Source organism: Phalacrocorax aristotelis, chromosome 1 (assembly GCF_949628215.1).
Source record: "Phalacrocorax aristotelis chromosome 1, bGulAri2.1, whole genome shotgun sequence".
Taxonomy (NCBI): Eukaryota; Metazoa; Chordata; class Aves; order Suliformes; family Phalacrocoracidae; genus Phalacrocorax; species Phalacrocorax aristotelis.
In genome coordinates, this window is record NC_134276.1 from 19,404,194 (window position 1) to 19,420,577 (window position 16,384).

The window sequence follows — 16,384 nt, forward strand, 5'->3', positions numbered from 1 at the left end:
TCTAAACTGAAATCTATGCTTCAGATGAAATAAATGGCATGACACACTAGCAAGGACAAAAAAAAAAACAACCCAAAACAAAACCAACAGCAGTAAAGCAATGCGAGAAGTAAGAACCAGTTCAAAGACTGGGAGACGCATATATGAAAAGGGCCGCACAAAACATATAGAAGCTACTGGTAGGAAGAAGGTTCTCCAGACTTTATTTTCATGGCCCCATATAAAAATGAGCAGAGACAGGTAAGAGACCTTTTCCCCCCACACCTGCCACTGCTTCTTAAAGTCAGTACAGATGGACGCGTAACTCCTCAGAGATATCTGCGCTTACACTATAGAGGGCTTCAGCTTTTACCAGGGTGAGCTGCAGACCAGGTTCGAAGCCAGGCAGGAATATAACCATAACTCTTGTAAATAAGGATCCACAGGAAGAAGTAAAATATTTCATGTTGCTTTCTTTTTAGTATTTTTACATCCAGGACAGCTGTTGTGCAGAAAAGCAAAGCCACAGCACCATGCGATTGTGCCCAACTGCTTTGCTCTTTGAGCAGGCATAACCTCCCTGTTCCAGCACTTTCGCTTGCCTAGTCCAGGCAGACAGATAAGCTACACAATGAGAGCACAGAATTTCTCTCCCTTGTGCTCCCTTGTATGCGTGACTAGGACTAGGCTCGAAGATGGACCTTGTGGGTATAAAACACCATAATTCAGACCTTCCCAAGTTTTCTGCATGCATTAGTGTATTTGTTTTCTGACATCTTCTGGTTTCCAGAATGCTACTAGCAATTATTAACCAGTCAACACAGTTATTCCTTCCATAAGGTGGCATATACCATGCATGCCTGGTAAGAGAATGTGTAGCCAAAATTGATCCAAAGATTTTTCCAGGAGTAGCAGTAATAGTTCTAAATTTAAATATGACGAGTTAGCCAGCTTTGTTGAAAACCACATTATAAGATCCCAAACGCAAAAGAAGAAAGAGGAAGAGCCATGTTTTCAAGTGGTACAGAGACGTACAACAACTGGCACTGAGCAGCGAGACGGATCCCTGAAACACTCTTCACAAGAAATCCAAGAATTCAAAATGTGAATTAAACTGAAGAAAAGCTATCAAGTACAGGAAACATACACCAGAAATGCAGATCAGTGGTATGAAGTTTTATCAGTTTTAGAAATTTTTCTGATGTGTGAATGAGCTCACTGTCCTGTCCCAAATCCCTGAACACTGAATCTGCTCACTCAAACGTAAATTAATTTGTTCCCAGTAATAACAGCGACAGCAGGATCAACTGGTCTGTGGATTCTAGATGTTACCTACACATTCTCAGCTTACTTTGTTGAAGATCGAAGTGCAGTTGGCAGAAGTTTTCACCTTCAGCCCCAATGCAAATGAATGTCTCTGGCAGTACGACTGCAATTACCATATTCATAGAGATTATTAATTAATCAGAAGTGCTGCTTAAATAAAAGTAGAGCTAGACTATTTCAACTCATCAGGACAACGTATTTTAAGAAACATTTGACAGAGTAGTCAACCATTTACTGGAAGCTCAGTTTAGTAGAATGTTACTGAAGTTATAGATGAAGAAGTTAAATACTGTATCAAGTTTAATGAAGAAATCAAGGGTGATTAAGAAGCGTGAAAGCTGAGGCCACAGGGAGCCGTAGACTTGATATGAGATCCCGCTGAGTTCAGCATATGTGCTCACAGAGCCTGTCATGCGATTACTGTTTCACATGGGTGCACATGGGTTTCACGTTGCCGGAACAAGCAACGGAGCAGCTAGAACCGTGCATGTACACTACTCTTATCTTGTGAAGGCAGAAATGCTCCAAGGTAAAATTATCAGACTGCAGAAGGTGTCTTCTGCTGAAAGTTAGCAAGCTGTAATGCAGAGGCCAGTCTGAGTACACATGGCCTTAAGACCTCCAAGACCTTTTAGTGGTGGGCGCCAAGCTTTCTAAAAGCATTCAGTTAAATACTCAGATAATGGCAACTCCTCTTGTGTAAATAAGGCAGTTTAAAAGCGAACAAAAAAACCCCACCCCAAACAAGCAACAAGCAGCAAAGCAATTGTCCTACCTCTGAGCTTGATCTCTTTTCACCTGATCCACTTAATCAGAGGACAGGTAACATTAACTCTTACACATGCATTAGCAATATTTGCACCAACCAGACCACCTCCTGTGATGTGCATTTCCATCTCCCCTCATTTATTCTGCTGCCTAACACCTACTGCTGCGAACAGAAAAACTCCAACACATTATTTACAAAAGCCAGTATAAACACCTAATGGAATCTCAGCAATTCCAAATGCTCCATTTCCCCTTGCTAACTTTGTCTTTCCCTAAAATATATGAGCGACATGGGCATAATCTACCTCTTCCTGGATATCTAGAATATTGCAGGCACTGCTGCAGATATTGTGGTCTCTTCTTTTGAAAAAAATTGATGGTTTGGGATTGGAGTTTTGGGGAGAGGTTTTCTGGGCTTTGGTGAGTCCATTGCATTCACATTAAATGAAACATTTACATTTGGTATGTCAGCAATCTCTGTGCAGCGAAGGGAAAAAAAACCAAAACAAGTCAAAGTTTCACTAACTGTACACCAAAGGAGTCATTTATCAACTCAGAATCTAAAAACAGTGAAGTGACCACAAATGATAGACTCTACAAATCAAAATGAAACCAGGTAACTGGCCTACGCCTACAGATCTGGGCTCAGCTCTGTGACATGAAAAGTGCAACTCCCTCCAACAAATTGGCCGCTGAATTTGCTACACAAATTATTGGTCACACATAGTAAATTTATGGATGCCATAATAGTACACTGAAAAGGAGTCCTCAACGCAAGCGAACAAATGGGCCAGTGAAGGATGCTAGCTTACCACAAGGTTTTGGGTTTGGTGTGGTTTTTTTTCCTTATAGCCCTCTACCATTAGTCCTCACTGTTATACCATCCCTACCAGTCCTAAGCTGCTCCTTGCTGCTGACTGGGTCCCCAAACTGGGTAAAGGACCAGTCATACACTTACAGACCAGTTGGTTGGGGTGGAAAGAGATGCTGCACAGCCTGCTCGGGAGCCAAGCAGAGGGACGCACCACCTGGCCAGCACCCACCCAGGCCACCAGACCACCCCGCTGACCAGCCAGTACAGCATTTCAGGTGGGAGGCAGGTACTCTCCATCTCTAAGCACAACCAACAGAATATGCTCCGAGGGAGTCAAAGAAATTACCACAGTTTGTATGCTGATCCATTGACACTTCCTGCACTTCCCAGGAAAATCTTATCACCTAGCCAAGATACGTGTATGAGAACTTCCATTAACAAATGAACTCTGCTCTTTTGTAAAGAGGCTTTCAACTTTATGTTGATATTTTTATGCAGAAAGTATCTTCATGAACACTAGCATCAACCACCTCATCCCACTAGGATACATCATCTTTGTTAAAATCTCCAATTCTTGAAACTTCAGTCTTGGGGAGAACAAGATTTTTTTTAGATGATCCACGTGTGAACAGACATGGAAAATACTGGCATAAAAATTCTTTTTCGAAAGCAAAAAGTTTTAACTAATAATTTAAATATCTATTCTTTCTTTTTAAGAAAATATACATGAGGTACCTTCTCATTTAGAACAAACCTCCTTTTTCCTCAGAGGTGCTTAAGCAGGTTACTTGAACAGCCCTAGAGAAGATGTTTTAAGAAAGAGGCAAAAGCACAATAATGCTTTCCAAACTAGGTTTAAAGCAGCACACGTGGATTATGTTCTGTTTTGGACAAAATAAGCAGAGTATACAAGAAACACGTACTCAAAGAGTACAACCAACAGAAAATGTAGGTTTTGAGGAGCAGAGGGTACTGCTTCCAGAAGATACAGTATCTGCTTTCACATTGAGGCATCCTGGGTGAGTGTATTTGTCTGGCCTGTAAGTAGTGGCACTATTTTGTATCCTTTTCTCTCCACCTCAAGAACATATTTAAAACAAATAAAAACCTTTCAAAGCACTTACCTCCCCTTTAAAGCACAGTATTGTGTAGTTACACAGCCATGCAGAAGCTCTCTAACAAATGAGAAACCTCAAACCTAATGCTTCAGCAGGAGGGGCTCCAAGAAGAGAGAAGCATAAAACTACAAATGCGCACAGTAAGAAGTATCAAGTACGCACATTTTAATTCATCATAGCAATTCTGCCACATGGAGTAACCAAAAGGGTCATGCGCCTGTATTGAGTGCAAGGCCAAACAAACACAAGATCGAACGGAATGTCAGCCGAGAGGAGGTCTAATTTTTGCAAGAGCTGCTTAGCAGATTAATTTACATACCTATTTATATGGGACTGTTCCTGCTGTCTCCAAGTGTATCAGACAGGTGAAAAAGCCCATAAACTTGTCATTATCTAAAGCATATGGCCATGCATATATTTGACAGCACTGTCCACTGTAATGTGTAGTATCAAAAAAACACATCAAGGTTCCTCAGTGCTTAAGACGTTGACCTATTAAATTAAATTTCACTTAACCTGGGGCTACGCAATATGTAGGCAGTGATTGAAAGTTCTTACATTACCCCATAGCGCTCTTATGTGGCCAAATTACCCCATGGTCCCAAGAAAGCCAATTTGCTCTGATGATTCACATCCTGTTTTGAACTGACAATCACAGTGCTTCCTCCCAGATGTACGTGGTAATTTTTCAAACAGAGTACTATTCTCTAGGGTTAAAATTTGAAATTTTTAAAATTATTTTATTTTGACCAGAGCGTGAAACAAAAGATGACCAAAATTTGCACACTGCTCTGGAAAAAGCCTACTGCAGTGCATTTGCAAAGCTGTCAGAAAAAAGTGCGTTAAATAACAACAATGGACCTCAGAGAAATTAACTGTATCTTTTTATTGTTAACCAATGAATGTTATCCAAAATAGTAGATGTAATTGTAGCTTAATTGTACAACACAAAACATGATGCTAAAGGAAAAGCATGTGGAAAATTACCTCACCAAGTAATCATTAGATGTATTCTTAGTATTTCCACACCAGTAAGTGTTCCCAACTGCTGATGACAGCAGCTATTACCACTTTGTTTGTTGTGAAAATCCATATAACAAATGGTTGTTCTTGGTTGTTTAGACAAAAAAAAAAAAATCACACAGCTTTATAAATGGATCTAATCCATTTCGCCCTACTCTATATATCGTAGATTTATGAACAGCAAACTTCACTGGTATTTTTTCCCAACACTGAAACTGATGTATCAGCGTTAGTGCACACTTTCCAGGGAAAAAAATGAAAACTCACTGGAAGCACGGTATTTCAGCTGCTATGGCAAACTGTTCAAGTACTTCACAAACTTGCTTAAGCTTCAGTATACGAAGCCCATGAAACAAAAACTGTTCTTATAATACACTGCAAGTAGAAACACCAACTTCCACCAAGCAGCATTTTGAAGCATGTGCACACCATCTGCACATCAGCCTTCACAGGCAACCAGATATGTTTAGCCCCACAACCAAAAATATATTAATGTGTCTTTATTTTATTTTCATGATGTCACCCCACAGAGCCAACCTTTAACTCAGCAAAATAATTAAAAAAAAAACAACTTAGTTGGACTGTTCATAAGAAATTTAAACCTATTGTGCATGAAAAAATGTTTAATAAAATGGCAAATTTTAATAGATAAGTGTAAATTTATGAGTGCATAATATCAAACAGAAAAGAGCTGAACCATCCTCAGAGAAAGCAGGGTTCTTCCACTGTAGATATTTACTAGGGTACTACAACAGCAGTCCACATTAACTGTAAAGTTATTTCTTAAGTTCAATTTTTAAGCAAATTTCTCAATAAAGCAGATCTCCTTTGCAAGAGGGAAAGGACTTAATAACAATGATCTGACATCAGATATGACAATTACAATATTAGCTTCGTTGAAAACTGAAGCTACAAACATTTTTACTCCAATTCTGGGAACTTTAATTTTGTATTTGGAAACTCAAAAACAAACTCACGTGCACATTCTACACCCCTCCCAGGAGATAGTATACCAGTGACAGCTTACAGCTTTAAAACACACAAGATGCTTTTACAATTTAAACTCAACAAAAGGCAGTTAGACAGTATTTAGCACTATAAATCCACCTTGAAGTAAAACAAAGTCCTAGGAGTAAAGGCTCCTAGCATTCTATGACATCACTATGCAGTGACAGTTAATTTAAACAGGGTTTTTTTCATGGCGTTTGAAGGACCAGTCATCATGTATATAGTAGTGAGGTAGGATACTGTCCCCTCCCTGGGACTGATGTTTTCATATGCTCCCTTGCCAGAAAGGTCCAGGTCTCCCTACTGCAAATGAAATAATTACAAGCAAATAGCACATGAAGCTTTGTTTTTTTTTTTTTCTTTTCCTTTGCTGCATTAGAATGTTTTGCAAACCTAGAAGAATCATCTATGAAAAGCAATACTTATTCAAGCCTATCAGCAGCCACGTGCTGCCCACAGGTGGTGTTCCATTTAAAAATATTACCTGGAACTACCACCTGCCCTCCAGACCTTTGTGAACAGGCAGGCAAAGAAAACCATCAATGATGACAGGACCTGAAACACCAAAGAATTTCACTTGGGAGGAAAAAAAAAAAAAAGAAACTGAAAGTCAGCAATATCAAACTCTTAATAGTGTAGCTACTTTGAAAAATGTAATTTCAAACTTCATACTGAAATAGTACCTATCCAGTTTAAGTTCAGGTCCATTCTTCTATATCTTAATGTTTAAGCAATACATACAATTGTCAGTCATTATACACTTCACATCAGTTTCCCAAGAAAAAAATATGAAACAATGAAACGGAAAACATGATGGGGAAAAAACTGCTATCGTTCTCCACACCCTCCCCCCCACTGCAAAAAGCTAGGGATGACAGACTGCCTTACTGTTGAATAGCTTCCCCTAAATTTGTCTTCTAGCCACTGTAGTCAAACTGGTATTAAGTGCTTTGGCAAAGTGGGGTGCAATCCATCAAATCTGCAAAGGCCTGCTTTTTTCTCTGTTGGTGGTTCAGCTTTACGGGGAACATATATGCAAAGTTACAGCTCTCACATTGCTTCAAACTCATCAATACGCTGCTTTGTATTGCCTTGTCGGATTTGTCGAAGAGTCTTGTACTTATCACGGCCTGCTTTAACATTCTCAGCATGAAGGACATCATTTTGTGTTTTCTTGGTTTCATCTCTGGCTTGAGCCAACTCAGAACTTAAAGCCTGTTGAATAAAATATTTGCATTTAAGTTCTTTGACTAATATTTTAATGATTCTGGAATTTCTAATAACAGCTATTCTTCAACTCCGATAAGGATTTCTTGAACACCAACCTATGCTTGTTATGCTATTCAGTAATTCAAGATGTGAGACCTATCAGAAAGACTGCAGAGGGAAAGAAGAAGAACATAGGATTCTTTCCTTACATAGGTGTGGGCAAACTAAAAAAATAAAAAAGTCTCATACCATAACATCCAAGAAGAAAGGGAACAGCAGAATAAAGCAGGCGAATGACCTTATTTTTCCAATTTCTGCTTGACTAAAGGCAGCTCTTGTTTATCTCCCTGATCCTGTTCAGTGATTGGCCAAGCAGAAAGGATATTACACACACACACTACTAAGGTATTGCTGCCAGAAAAAGCAGCAGCTTTCCATTTCTTTTATTTTCTTCCCAAATAGATGTTTCATAACAAGGCGAAGGGCAACCACTAACATAGATTTTACTTTGATGCGTAAGACTAGTCTAGGAGGAAATACTCCATTTCAGGGCAGTAAGATTAATTCAAAATGGGCATAATTCAGTTTTTGCATTTGCAACGTCTGTGAAAGACTGCAAATAAACACAAATATTATTAAGCAAGCATCTGTTCATACCACTTAATGAATTTTGGTATTGAGAAAAGGAAAGCATTACGTTTAACTTTCAGTATCCTGGTCATTAAATAATCATTAGAAATGTTTACTGGCCAATGTGACAACATACTAATACTTTTAAGCTATGAAGCACAATCTTACATCCAGTCTTTCTACCTGTTCTGCTTCTAGAACGTTATGAATGATATTGGTTGGTAAATTAGTAATAAACCTAGTAAATGATAAAAAGACTGTTTCCTTGCACACCATAATTTCAGTGAGATTTTTGACAAATAAAAAACGAAAACCCAAAGCCCGAATTATGTTGATACAACTATGAATCTTCATTACCTGGAGCTGTTTCTTAACACGTTCATTTTTCTGTGTTTCTGTTACCCGTTCTTCCTCACTCCTGTGATTCATGACACCGTCAGAAGACAGCTCTGCACTGGCTTCAGCATTGTTCTCATCATGTTCATCATGTTCATTCTCTGTTGGAGGAATAACTGGGGGGGGAGGAGGAGGAGGAGGAGGAGCAGACATCACAGATTTCAGTTCTTCTTTGGTCTTTTCCAAGTCCTCTTGGGCTGCAAAAGCCTAAATACAGTAAACAGTACTTAGCATCTTTTAAAATGATTTACGAATAGTCAGAAAAATGAACAGTTGAGACATGGACACTGTCCTTTATAAATGACATGGCTAGCTTATGCACTGAAAATTGTCAAACAGGAATACAGCATGAAAAAAAGATATGTCTCAAGACCAGCTGTACCAGAGTCTAGCTATTTCCAGCAGTACACATGAGAAGAGTGAGAGATTAGGGCAGTCATACTGATTGCTTTCCAACTTTCCTAGCCTCCTGAAATTCAAGGCTCAGGGACTTCCTAAATCAAAGGTGATGTCTTCAAATTTCATATTCAACCAGAACTTATAAGAATTTGTTCAATCACTTTTTGAACCTGTGCACACGATTAGGATTCACATCCCACAGCTAATTGCAGATTTTGTGAAAAAATACTATTTTGCTTTGAACTATTGTCCAGTTGCATTTGATGTGCCTTTGTTATTGTTCTGGTTCATCTTTTCACTACCACTCATTATTTCATACATCTCCCTCCTGAGGTGTTTTCTTTTCCAACAGGAAGCTCCAATCTGTTTCATCGCCATATGTAAGGAAGCCATTTCAAATCTTTGACCATACCTTTGTAATGAGAATTTTCCCCCCTTCATGACTATTTAATATTAAGAAACATCTTAAAGTATACACTGGCTTCAGTAGACTGGAGAACAAAAACCTTTAAGAAAGGCTTCTCTGAAGCTTAAGGGAAGAGAGAGATTCAGTCCCACGGACTTCCAGTGGGATTTATGCACTCATCTCCCTTAGTTTCTTTGAAGTTCTGACTTCACACAGCATGAGCTCATTACTTTGTGCTGCCACTCTGAGGCTTCCTCTTCTTTCTTTTTCTTGGCCTCCTCTAGAAGTGCTATCTTGGCAGTGAATTCAGCAAGTTCTGCTGCCTGAAACAAACAAAAAAAATTAAGTAGAAGCTTTAATTTGGTGTCATTTTGGCTCTGCAGTAGAAGAAAGCAGAGCGTTTGCTGTGATCTGACTTGAAAAGTTAGTTACCATCCATCACTTCTCTGCTAAAAATAGAAATTTTTTAGCATACATGACAGAGTGAATGAATCGGTACTCTTGCCTGATGGAAATAAGTCCAGGAAAACAAAATATTTATCTTCTGCAATTCCAAAGCTTGCTGGAGAAGAACAAGCTGTAGTTACAAATTAGCATTTGGGGCTGTTTCAGTTTAATACAACTTTAATGGTTCCACCAATAAGGTTATGATCCTGCATCATAATCTCAGTTCTATGAAGCTAAATCTTCCCTTCAGAATTCTGTGCAAAGTTTACAGAAGATCAAAAGCTGTTTTATAGTTTTACAGAAATAATTTCTTCTACTGCTTTCATGCCTTTCTCAGTTATTATGCATAGACCTTGAATTAGAAGTAGTCTAGCACAGAATGTGAGAAGATACTGTAAATGCTGGAAACGGGGAAAAAAACAACAAAAAAAGCGAAGAACAAAAACCCACAGTGTCACCAACTCTGCACCACCACCCATCAAGCTCCAGAACAGACCCACTTCAGAGAACAGGCTTCCCAGTGTACTGCAGAAGGAAGCTATTCTTGTTCTCAGCTAGGCAAGCCTGACACTATTAGAAAGAGATCACAGTGGGTGCTGTCAGTCTGAAATATCTACTTCATCATCTAACTTCCTACAGCCCATAGTTTTATTTTTTTCTTGCAAGTAGTGGCAAATCTAATGTAGTTTTCTAAAAAAGTTCCCACAACTATCTGTATGGTATTTCACATACTTTTATCTGTGTTTGATATAACCAAGAATAAAGGCTAAATTTTGAAGTATCTTTTTCAATTTGTTTGAAAATACGGTTAAAGAGCCTTACTAGCTGCTCCTGATTCTTCATTTGATCAGCTGCCTGCTTAGCTAGAGCAGCTTTAGCTTCTTCAGCTGCTCGACGCTCTTTTTCCAGGCGCTCTGCTTCTTCTTTTGCACGCTTTCGTTCTTGATCCAGTTCTAGAGCTCTTCTAGTTTGTTCCTCTAGCTCTGCCAAAAGGGAAGTTTGCAGATAAGACATCACTACGTAGCTCTTCCTCACATGTAACACAGCTAAAAGCTGTAACATGCTCAAAATAAACTAAAAAGCTGACAAAGATTTACAAGGCTGCTTCAAGCTACGAAGAGCCATTGAGCATGTTACCTGAAGCTATACTCCATGTCTGATTTTTCTCCCCCTCTTTTTATCATTCCTTGGAGGTACTTCATCTCACCTGACAGTTCTGACAGCCCAGTGTTTCAGAAAATTATTAACCTCACTGATAAAACTAAACACTCAAATGTATGTATGTATATATGCACATACACCGTCACTCTTACTACTGAAGAGATTTTTATATACTGTAAGAGAGTATGATTTAATGTAAAAAAAAAAAAACCCAACCTCTTCCACTCTATTGAAATGCCTGACGAAGATTACTTAATTGCAACACACAATTTAGGCATGTGCCTCCAGCAGTGTGACCTAAGACCCACTGGAAGGGTCAGAAAAATTCTCCATAGAACAGAGCCAAAAAGGTGCTAACAGGAAAATTTTAAATCAAGGGAGGCCTAATAGTTGTCTAGCTGCCTGGTTAGCAAAATATTGATATCTAAGGGCAGAACTCTGAGTGAAATAGGAAGAAGTAATGATCTACCAGTACTGCAAGGTAAAATTTGCACAGGCAAAATATACTTCCCTGATGTGTGAAATGAAGCAACTATGAAAAAAGTCTTTCTGAAGCTCCTTGCTGACTCTAATGATAAATTTTCCACTATGTTTTGTCTAGGCATAGCTGCCACAGATTCCTTCACCAGAAAACCTAAACAACCGCTCAGTTATTGGCACAATCAATTTGCCTTTCACCATATGCTTCAATACTAAAAAAGCATCTCCCCAGGTATGCTGACACATGCTTAATCTTTGCACTTGTAGTTTTAAGTAGGTCTCATGTAATCAATATTCTTGAGTTGGTTTCCCAGGCCTACTGCTTCAGTTACGAAATGAAATGAACAGCATTACAAGTATGTGGAGTTGTACAAATACAGTACTTAGAAAATTAAATAGATACGTATAAATATTTAAACACACTACTCAAACAAAATCTTCCCTTGAAGATGGAAAACACTTAACTACCAAGTCAACTATAGAACGCAGACACCATTTATATAAACACTTTTCCATATGTGAATAGAAGGCTAAGAAGGCCAGCAACACACAAACATTATGTATTGCATCAGAAGTTAGGCTATATTGCTTACGAAAGTCACAAGAAATCTACATTGCTAAACCTTTAGAATCACCCTGACACTGTTTTGTCCTGGGCTAGATAGCTCACCCTTAAACAATTCCAAGGCACAGTTTGTGTGTTACCTGTCTGAATGTGTCCAACTTGTTCTGCATTGAAAGACTGAAAAATACAGGGGTAGAGCTAGAGAACAGTGCCAGGCATAGGTAATTTATTTGGATAGATTTAGTCAGTGATTCTATCTATTGTGCCTGAAGCCGACAGTTACGTAGAGAAGAGAGGAACAGAACTTTTATGAATGTGAACCAAACCTGAAGCAAAAAGATAGCAAGGAGAGGAGGGACTGGGTAGTAGTAGAGGCAGGGACTCTACAGGGTGGTTCAACACAAAGGACTGACTGGTGAAACTACATTTATTCACTAAAACCTGACAAGATTTTAATTTTGAAATTCTCAAATCTTATAAGGAAATAGGAAAATGAAGGAACAAAGAATTTCCATGTGAAAAGCTAAATTCAACAATACCCTACGGAAGTACTTTGAATCTTCTCTAATTTCCCTGCTCACCACAAATCTAGGTTTTCAGCACTTCAAGCATTTCATAATTCTGAGTTGCACTGTGTACACATTAATGTCCTTTTTATTAAAGAAAATTGAAACTAATATTAGGAATTGGTTTTAGATTTAAAAATATACACATACACACACCCACACCCACCATTTTTTAACTCTTAAAATTGAAAAGGATCTGTCTTCAATTAAATAATACATCATTAAATTCTTGTTATTATTTATTAATATAATAAATTTTAAAAATCAAAACAAACCCCCCCCCCCATACACACCAAGAGAATTGTGGAACTGAATGAACACTGTCATCAGACATAAGAAATCCAGGACCAGTAACAGCTCACCTTTCTGAGCTTTCATTGTTTGTTCCTCAATTTGTCTTAAGCGTTCCATTAATTCTTCCTTTTCACGCTCTATTCTTTCCTTTTCCTTTTCTGCTATCTCCCTTTTCTTCTTCTCATTTTCTAATTGTGCCCTGAGAAAAGTAGTAAGAGGGTTTTTTTTAATCTCAAACAGATAAAGTTCTACTTTACGGATGTTGGTAGCCTATTTTTCAGTTTACTCAGCTAGTGGAGAAGCACATAATTTTAAATGTTTCAGTTTACAGAGCAAGAGACAAGTTTGTTTCAAAATACCGTACAGAAAAACAATTTACGAACAGAACTGATTAGCAACCTTGGTATGATTCAACCAGGTAAACCCACAATTATACTTGCATTTTAGACATGGCTGATGTTTCACCTGGGCTAGAAATGGTGTTTTTTAAATATAGAAAAGGTAAGTCATTACATTCTTCACAGAACTTGCTTTAAAGGCTCACCTGTAGAGTATAAAAGTTCCTAGAATCAAGCAAAAGAGAGTGAAGACTGTTCCACAAAAATATAATGAGAAACAATGGTACAGCTACTATTACTATGCTGAAAGCTCAAAAGAGATACGGCTTTCTGTTAGGACAGGTGAGCCATGCCAATCCACGAGCCTGCTTACATGTATTACAGAAAGAAAAGCAGCTCCCTTTTCTAGAATGCTAAGTCTGATATTCTATGACTTAGTTTTCTTGAAAGGGTAGAAGAATTTTTTTCTGTTTCATAGAAGTTTGTTAATTACCTTTCCAACTGTTTCTGATGTTTCTCCTCTCTAGCTTGGGCCTTCATCTGTTGCACTTCAATTGTATCAGGTTTCCTCCTCCTCATGTACAATTCATGATTTCCCATACACAGTGCCAAAATTCGCTTGTTAATTCTCAGGCGGGGAGCATAAAAAACAAAATCCTAGCAAAAATAATTGCACCATATCCATTAATCTAAAAATATAGTTGTGACAAGACTCAAAGTATCACTGCATGCTTGCATTTGTTAAAATTAAACTTGCAAATATTTTTACATTTATCCCCTGAGCAATCCAACACTATAATCTATAAATCTATTTACTGTAAGGAACTTGCAAGATAAATTCAAAATTACACCTGGATTCCTCCATGTAGAGGTTAGCTATTTTACACAAAGTTAGTTATTTAAGCTCCTGAAGAAGTGAGACTATTCTCTACTCTATTTCAATAAGTTGGTTAACTGAGGAGTTTTGACCTATCAAGTCTCATGAAATGTGCTGCTGTACAAAAAAAGAGAAAAACAGAGGCAGAGGCCAGAGAATTTAGCATCTTACACTGTGGCTTTTCAGCACTTTAAGGAAAGGGGGGGGGGGGGGGGGGGGGGAAGAGTATCAACCAGAGTGGAAAGAAAGAAAATAAGCATACCATACTTCAAAATAAAAATTTCCTTTTGATTACTGACTATTCTACCAATAAGAATAATAGATGCCACAAAATATTTACTCATGCCATAATGCCAGAGCAAGTCCCTGCAGGCTTAAATCGTTTCATATACAAAGACACACTATTCTACACACTACTTACAGGGGCCTTTTTGTCAATTGGCTTTATGACAAATTTTTTGTCATTAAAAGAGATGTTTCTTATTTCACTCCAGGGAAAACCAATCTTGGGTGTCAGCCTTCAAAAAGAAAAAGTTCTCATTAGAAGCAGCAAAGATGTGTACTTTATTTATGTCCACGAAGTCTAAATTCTGTACCATTTTCACTATCATAATTATATTTACAAAACATAACAGTTCAAGCGTATTTTGGTAGACAATTTTTTCACACATTATTCCATCAAGTGAATAAATTACATAAGTTACATGGCACTGTAACAAAAGGATTTTAGAAATTTCAATTTGTGACTTATGCTACTGTCATTAAATAGATGCTAAACATCGTAATCACATACCGATTCTTTATGAACTATTGATAATTTTATTTTCAGTGAAAAGAATAACTATTTGAGGAAAGTCTGACATTCCAAAGACTGAAATTAAATTAGCCTTCAGCAATGCTGTACTTCAGTTTAGCTCAGATGTAAAATATGTGTTCTTACATTTCCAAAGTTCGAGTTAATTTATTTCCCTTGCATCTTAAGTAAAATAAATTCAGTTCAGAAACTGTTAAAATGTTATGCACCAAGCATAACTGTAAATATTTTTCTCCATGAGCACAGAAAGTTTTTTCAATTTATATTATCTTAATTACAAGCATTAGAAAAATGTTTAAGTGTTTGATTGCTAACTATCGGGAGCTAAAAGAATACCAAAAATTGGTTAATCGTTCAATCTGATCTAAACATTTTCTGAATATTTCCTTCTTTCAGGAGTTATATTGCCATCTAATGGCAATTAAGGATTACAGAATTTTCTTACAGAGCATATACATCGAAGAGCATTAAGTTTCAGTTCAGCTGATAGCTGTTATTGGTGTCTGACACATCACATTTAATTTCAAATCACTGTGAAAGGACTGTTGACATCAGATACTACTAACAAGTGTTTAAAGAATCTGAAAAGAGAACAGGCTTATTCTTTTGTTTCTTTCTAAATTTTCTACATCTCAGCTTCACTTCCCTTCAAGTAGGACAGAATCTTTGATATCTCTATCAGGACACACAATTCATCTATTTTCTTTGATGTCTAAAAGGTTTCACTTTTAGATACCAAAGTTGTTCATGCTCTAACAGCTATAATCCTAGCCACTACTCTTACAAAATGTGTCTCTTTCAATATGTTGCTCAGCTTCTCAGTGTCCTTTTCATCCTGACTGAAAAAGGAAGACTTGAGGGAGTGAAAAAACACAGAAAGAAACCGTATAAAGATGGTCTAGCTATCATAAATTTACATGGCTTAACATGAATTATGTTTACACAGAACTGCTCTTCCTTTCCCTTCTTTTGCATCTCTATTTAATCTTAAAAATTCAAATATTCCAGCAGTTAACGTCTATCTCTTTTTTTTTTTTGATATTTTACATAGATTAGAAGGTCTTTGAGAACCTGTTTCGCTAGATGGTATTGAACACACAAGGAGGTGAGGTTTATAATCTCAGACCAGATCTCCTAGGACAGAATAGCAAAATGAGTATTAGCCACTTACTTGTCATCATGCTCATAAATATTCAGACCCAAAGCATCAACTCCTAGCCACAATTCAGTTCCTTTTTTATTCTTTATTTCAAAATAGTTGACTCCATACATTTCCAAGTCTTGTGCTATCTTAAGGTATTCCATCATAGAATCTTCCCTGATGAAAGAAGAAAAAAATGATGTATTGAGACAAATCAAAAGTACACTGTAATAGTAAGGGAACTACAGAATAACTAATCAGTGTAAAATCTAGTGAGAAATTAAATCTGTCTTTGAAATTCATGTGTACATTGATTCAGATACTTATAGAGCTCTATACTCCAATGCCCAAGTATAGTTCAATCCCTGCTCTTTGTCTTTTTACCCTGTGAGCTAAGGAAATAATAAGTATATTTTAGAGGCAGGCAACTGTGGACAGAGACAGCTGACAACCTCACCAGAAACCACGTAGGTAAACTAACTGGAAACTCAACCCTCACTGCAGCTTTCATGGAAAATTTTGGTAGCTGCCCACCTTGGTCGGAATAAAAGAAAGCAGTTTCCAAACAAATATCATTTCTCCTAAAATACATCCTAATAATAACAACAAAAACACACCCTTAAAG

General features: G+C 37.5%; 1 protein-coding gene across 1 annotated transcript in view; it reads right to left on the reverse strand.

The window, feature by feature from the left end:
* Nucleotides 1-4,867: 4,867 nt before the first annotated feature.
* The window catches only part of RDX (radixin), a 42,780-nt gene continuing 31,263 nt past the window's right edge, over nt 4,868-16,384 (reverse strand). The window contains exons 7-14 of the mRNA XM_075082689.1: nt 15,790-15,936; nt 14,226-14,322; nt 13,421-13,584; nt 12,658-12,788; nt 10,346-10,506; nt 9,307-9,399; nt 8,233-8,478; nt 4,868-7,251 (exon numbers count right to left, since the gene is read on the reverse strand). Coding sequence (XP_074938790.1) covers nt 7,087-7,251; nt 8,233-8,478; nt 9,307-9,399; nt 10,346-10,506; nt 12,658-12,788; nt 13,421-13,584; nt 14,226-14,322; nt 15,790-15,936 — 1,204 coding nt within the window. The 3' untranslated portion in view covers nt 4,868-7,086. The remainder of the gene's footprint in view (nt 7,252-8,232; nt 8,479-9,306; nt 9,400-10,345; nt 10,507-12,657; nt 12,789-13,420; nt 13,585-14,225; nt 14,323-15,789; nt 15,937-16,384) is intronic.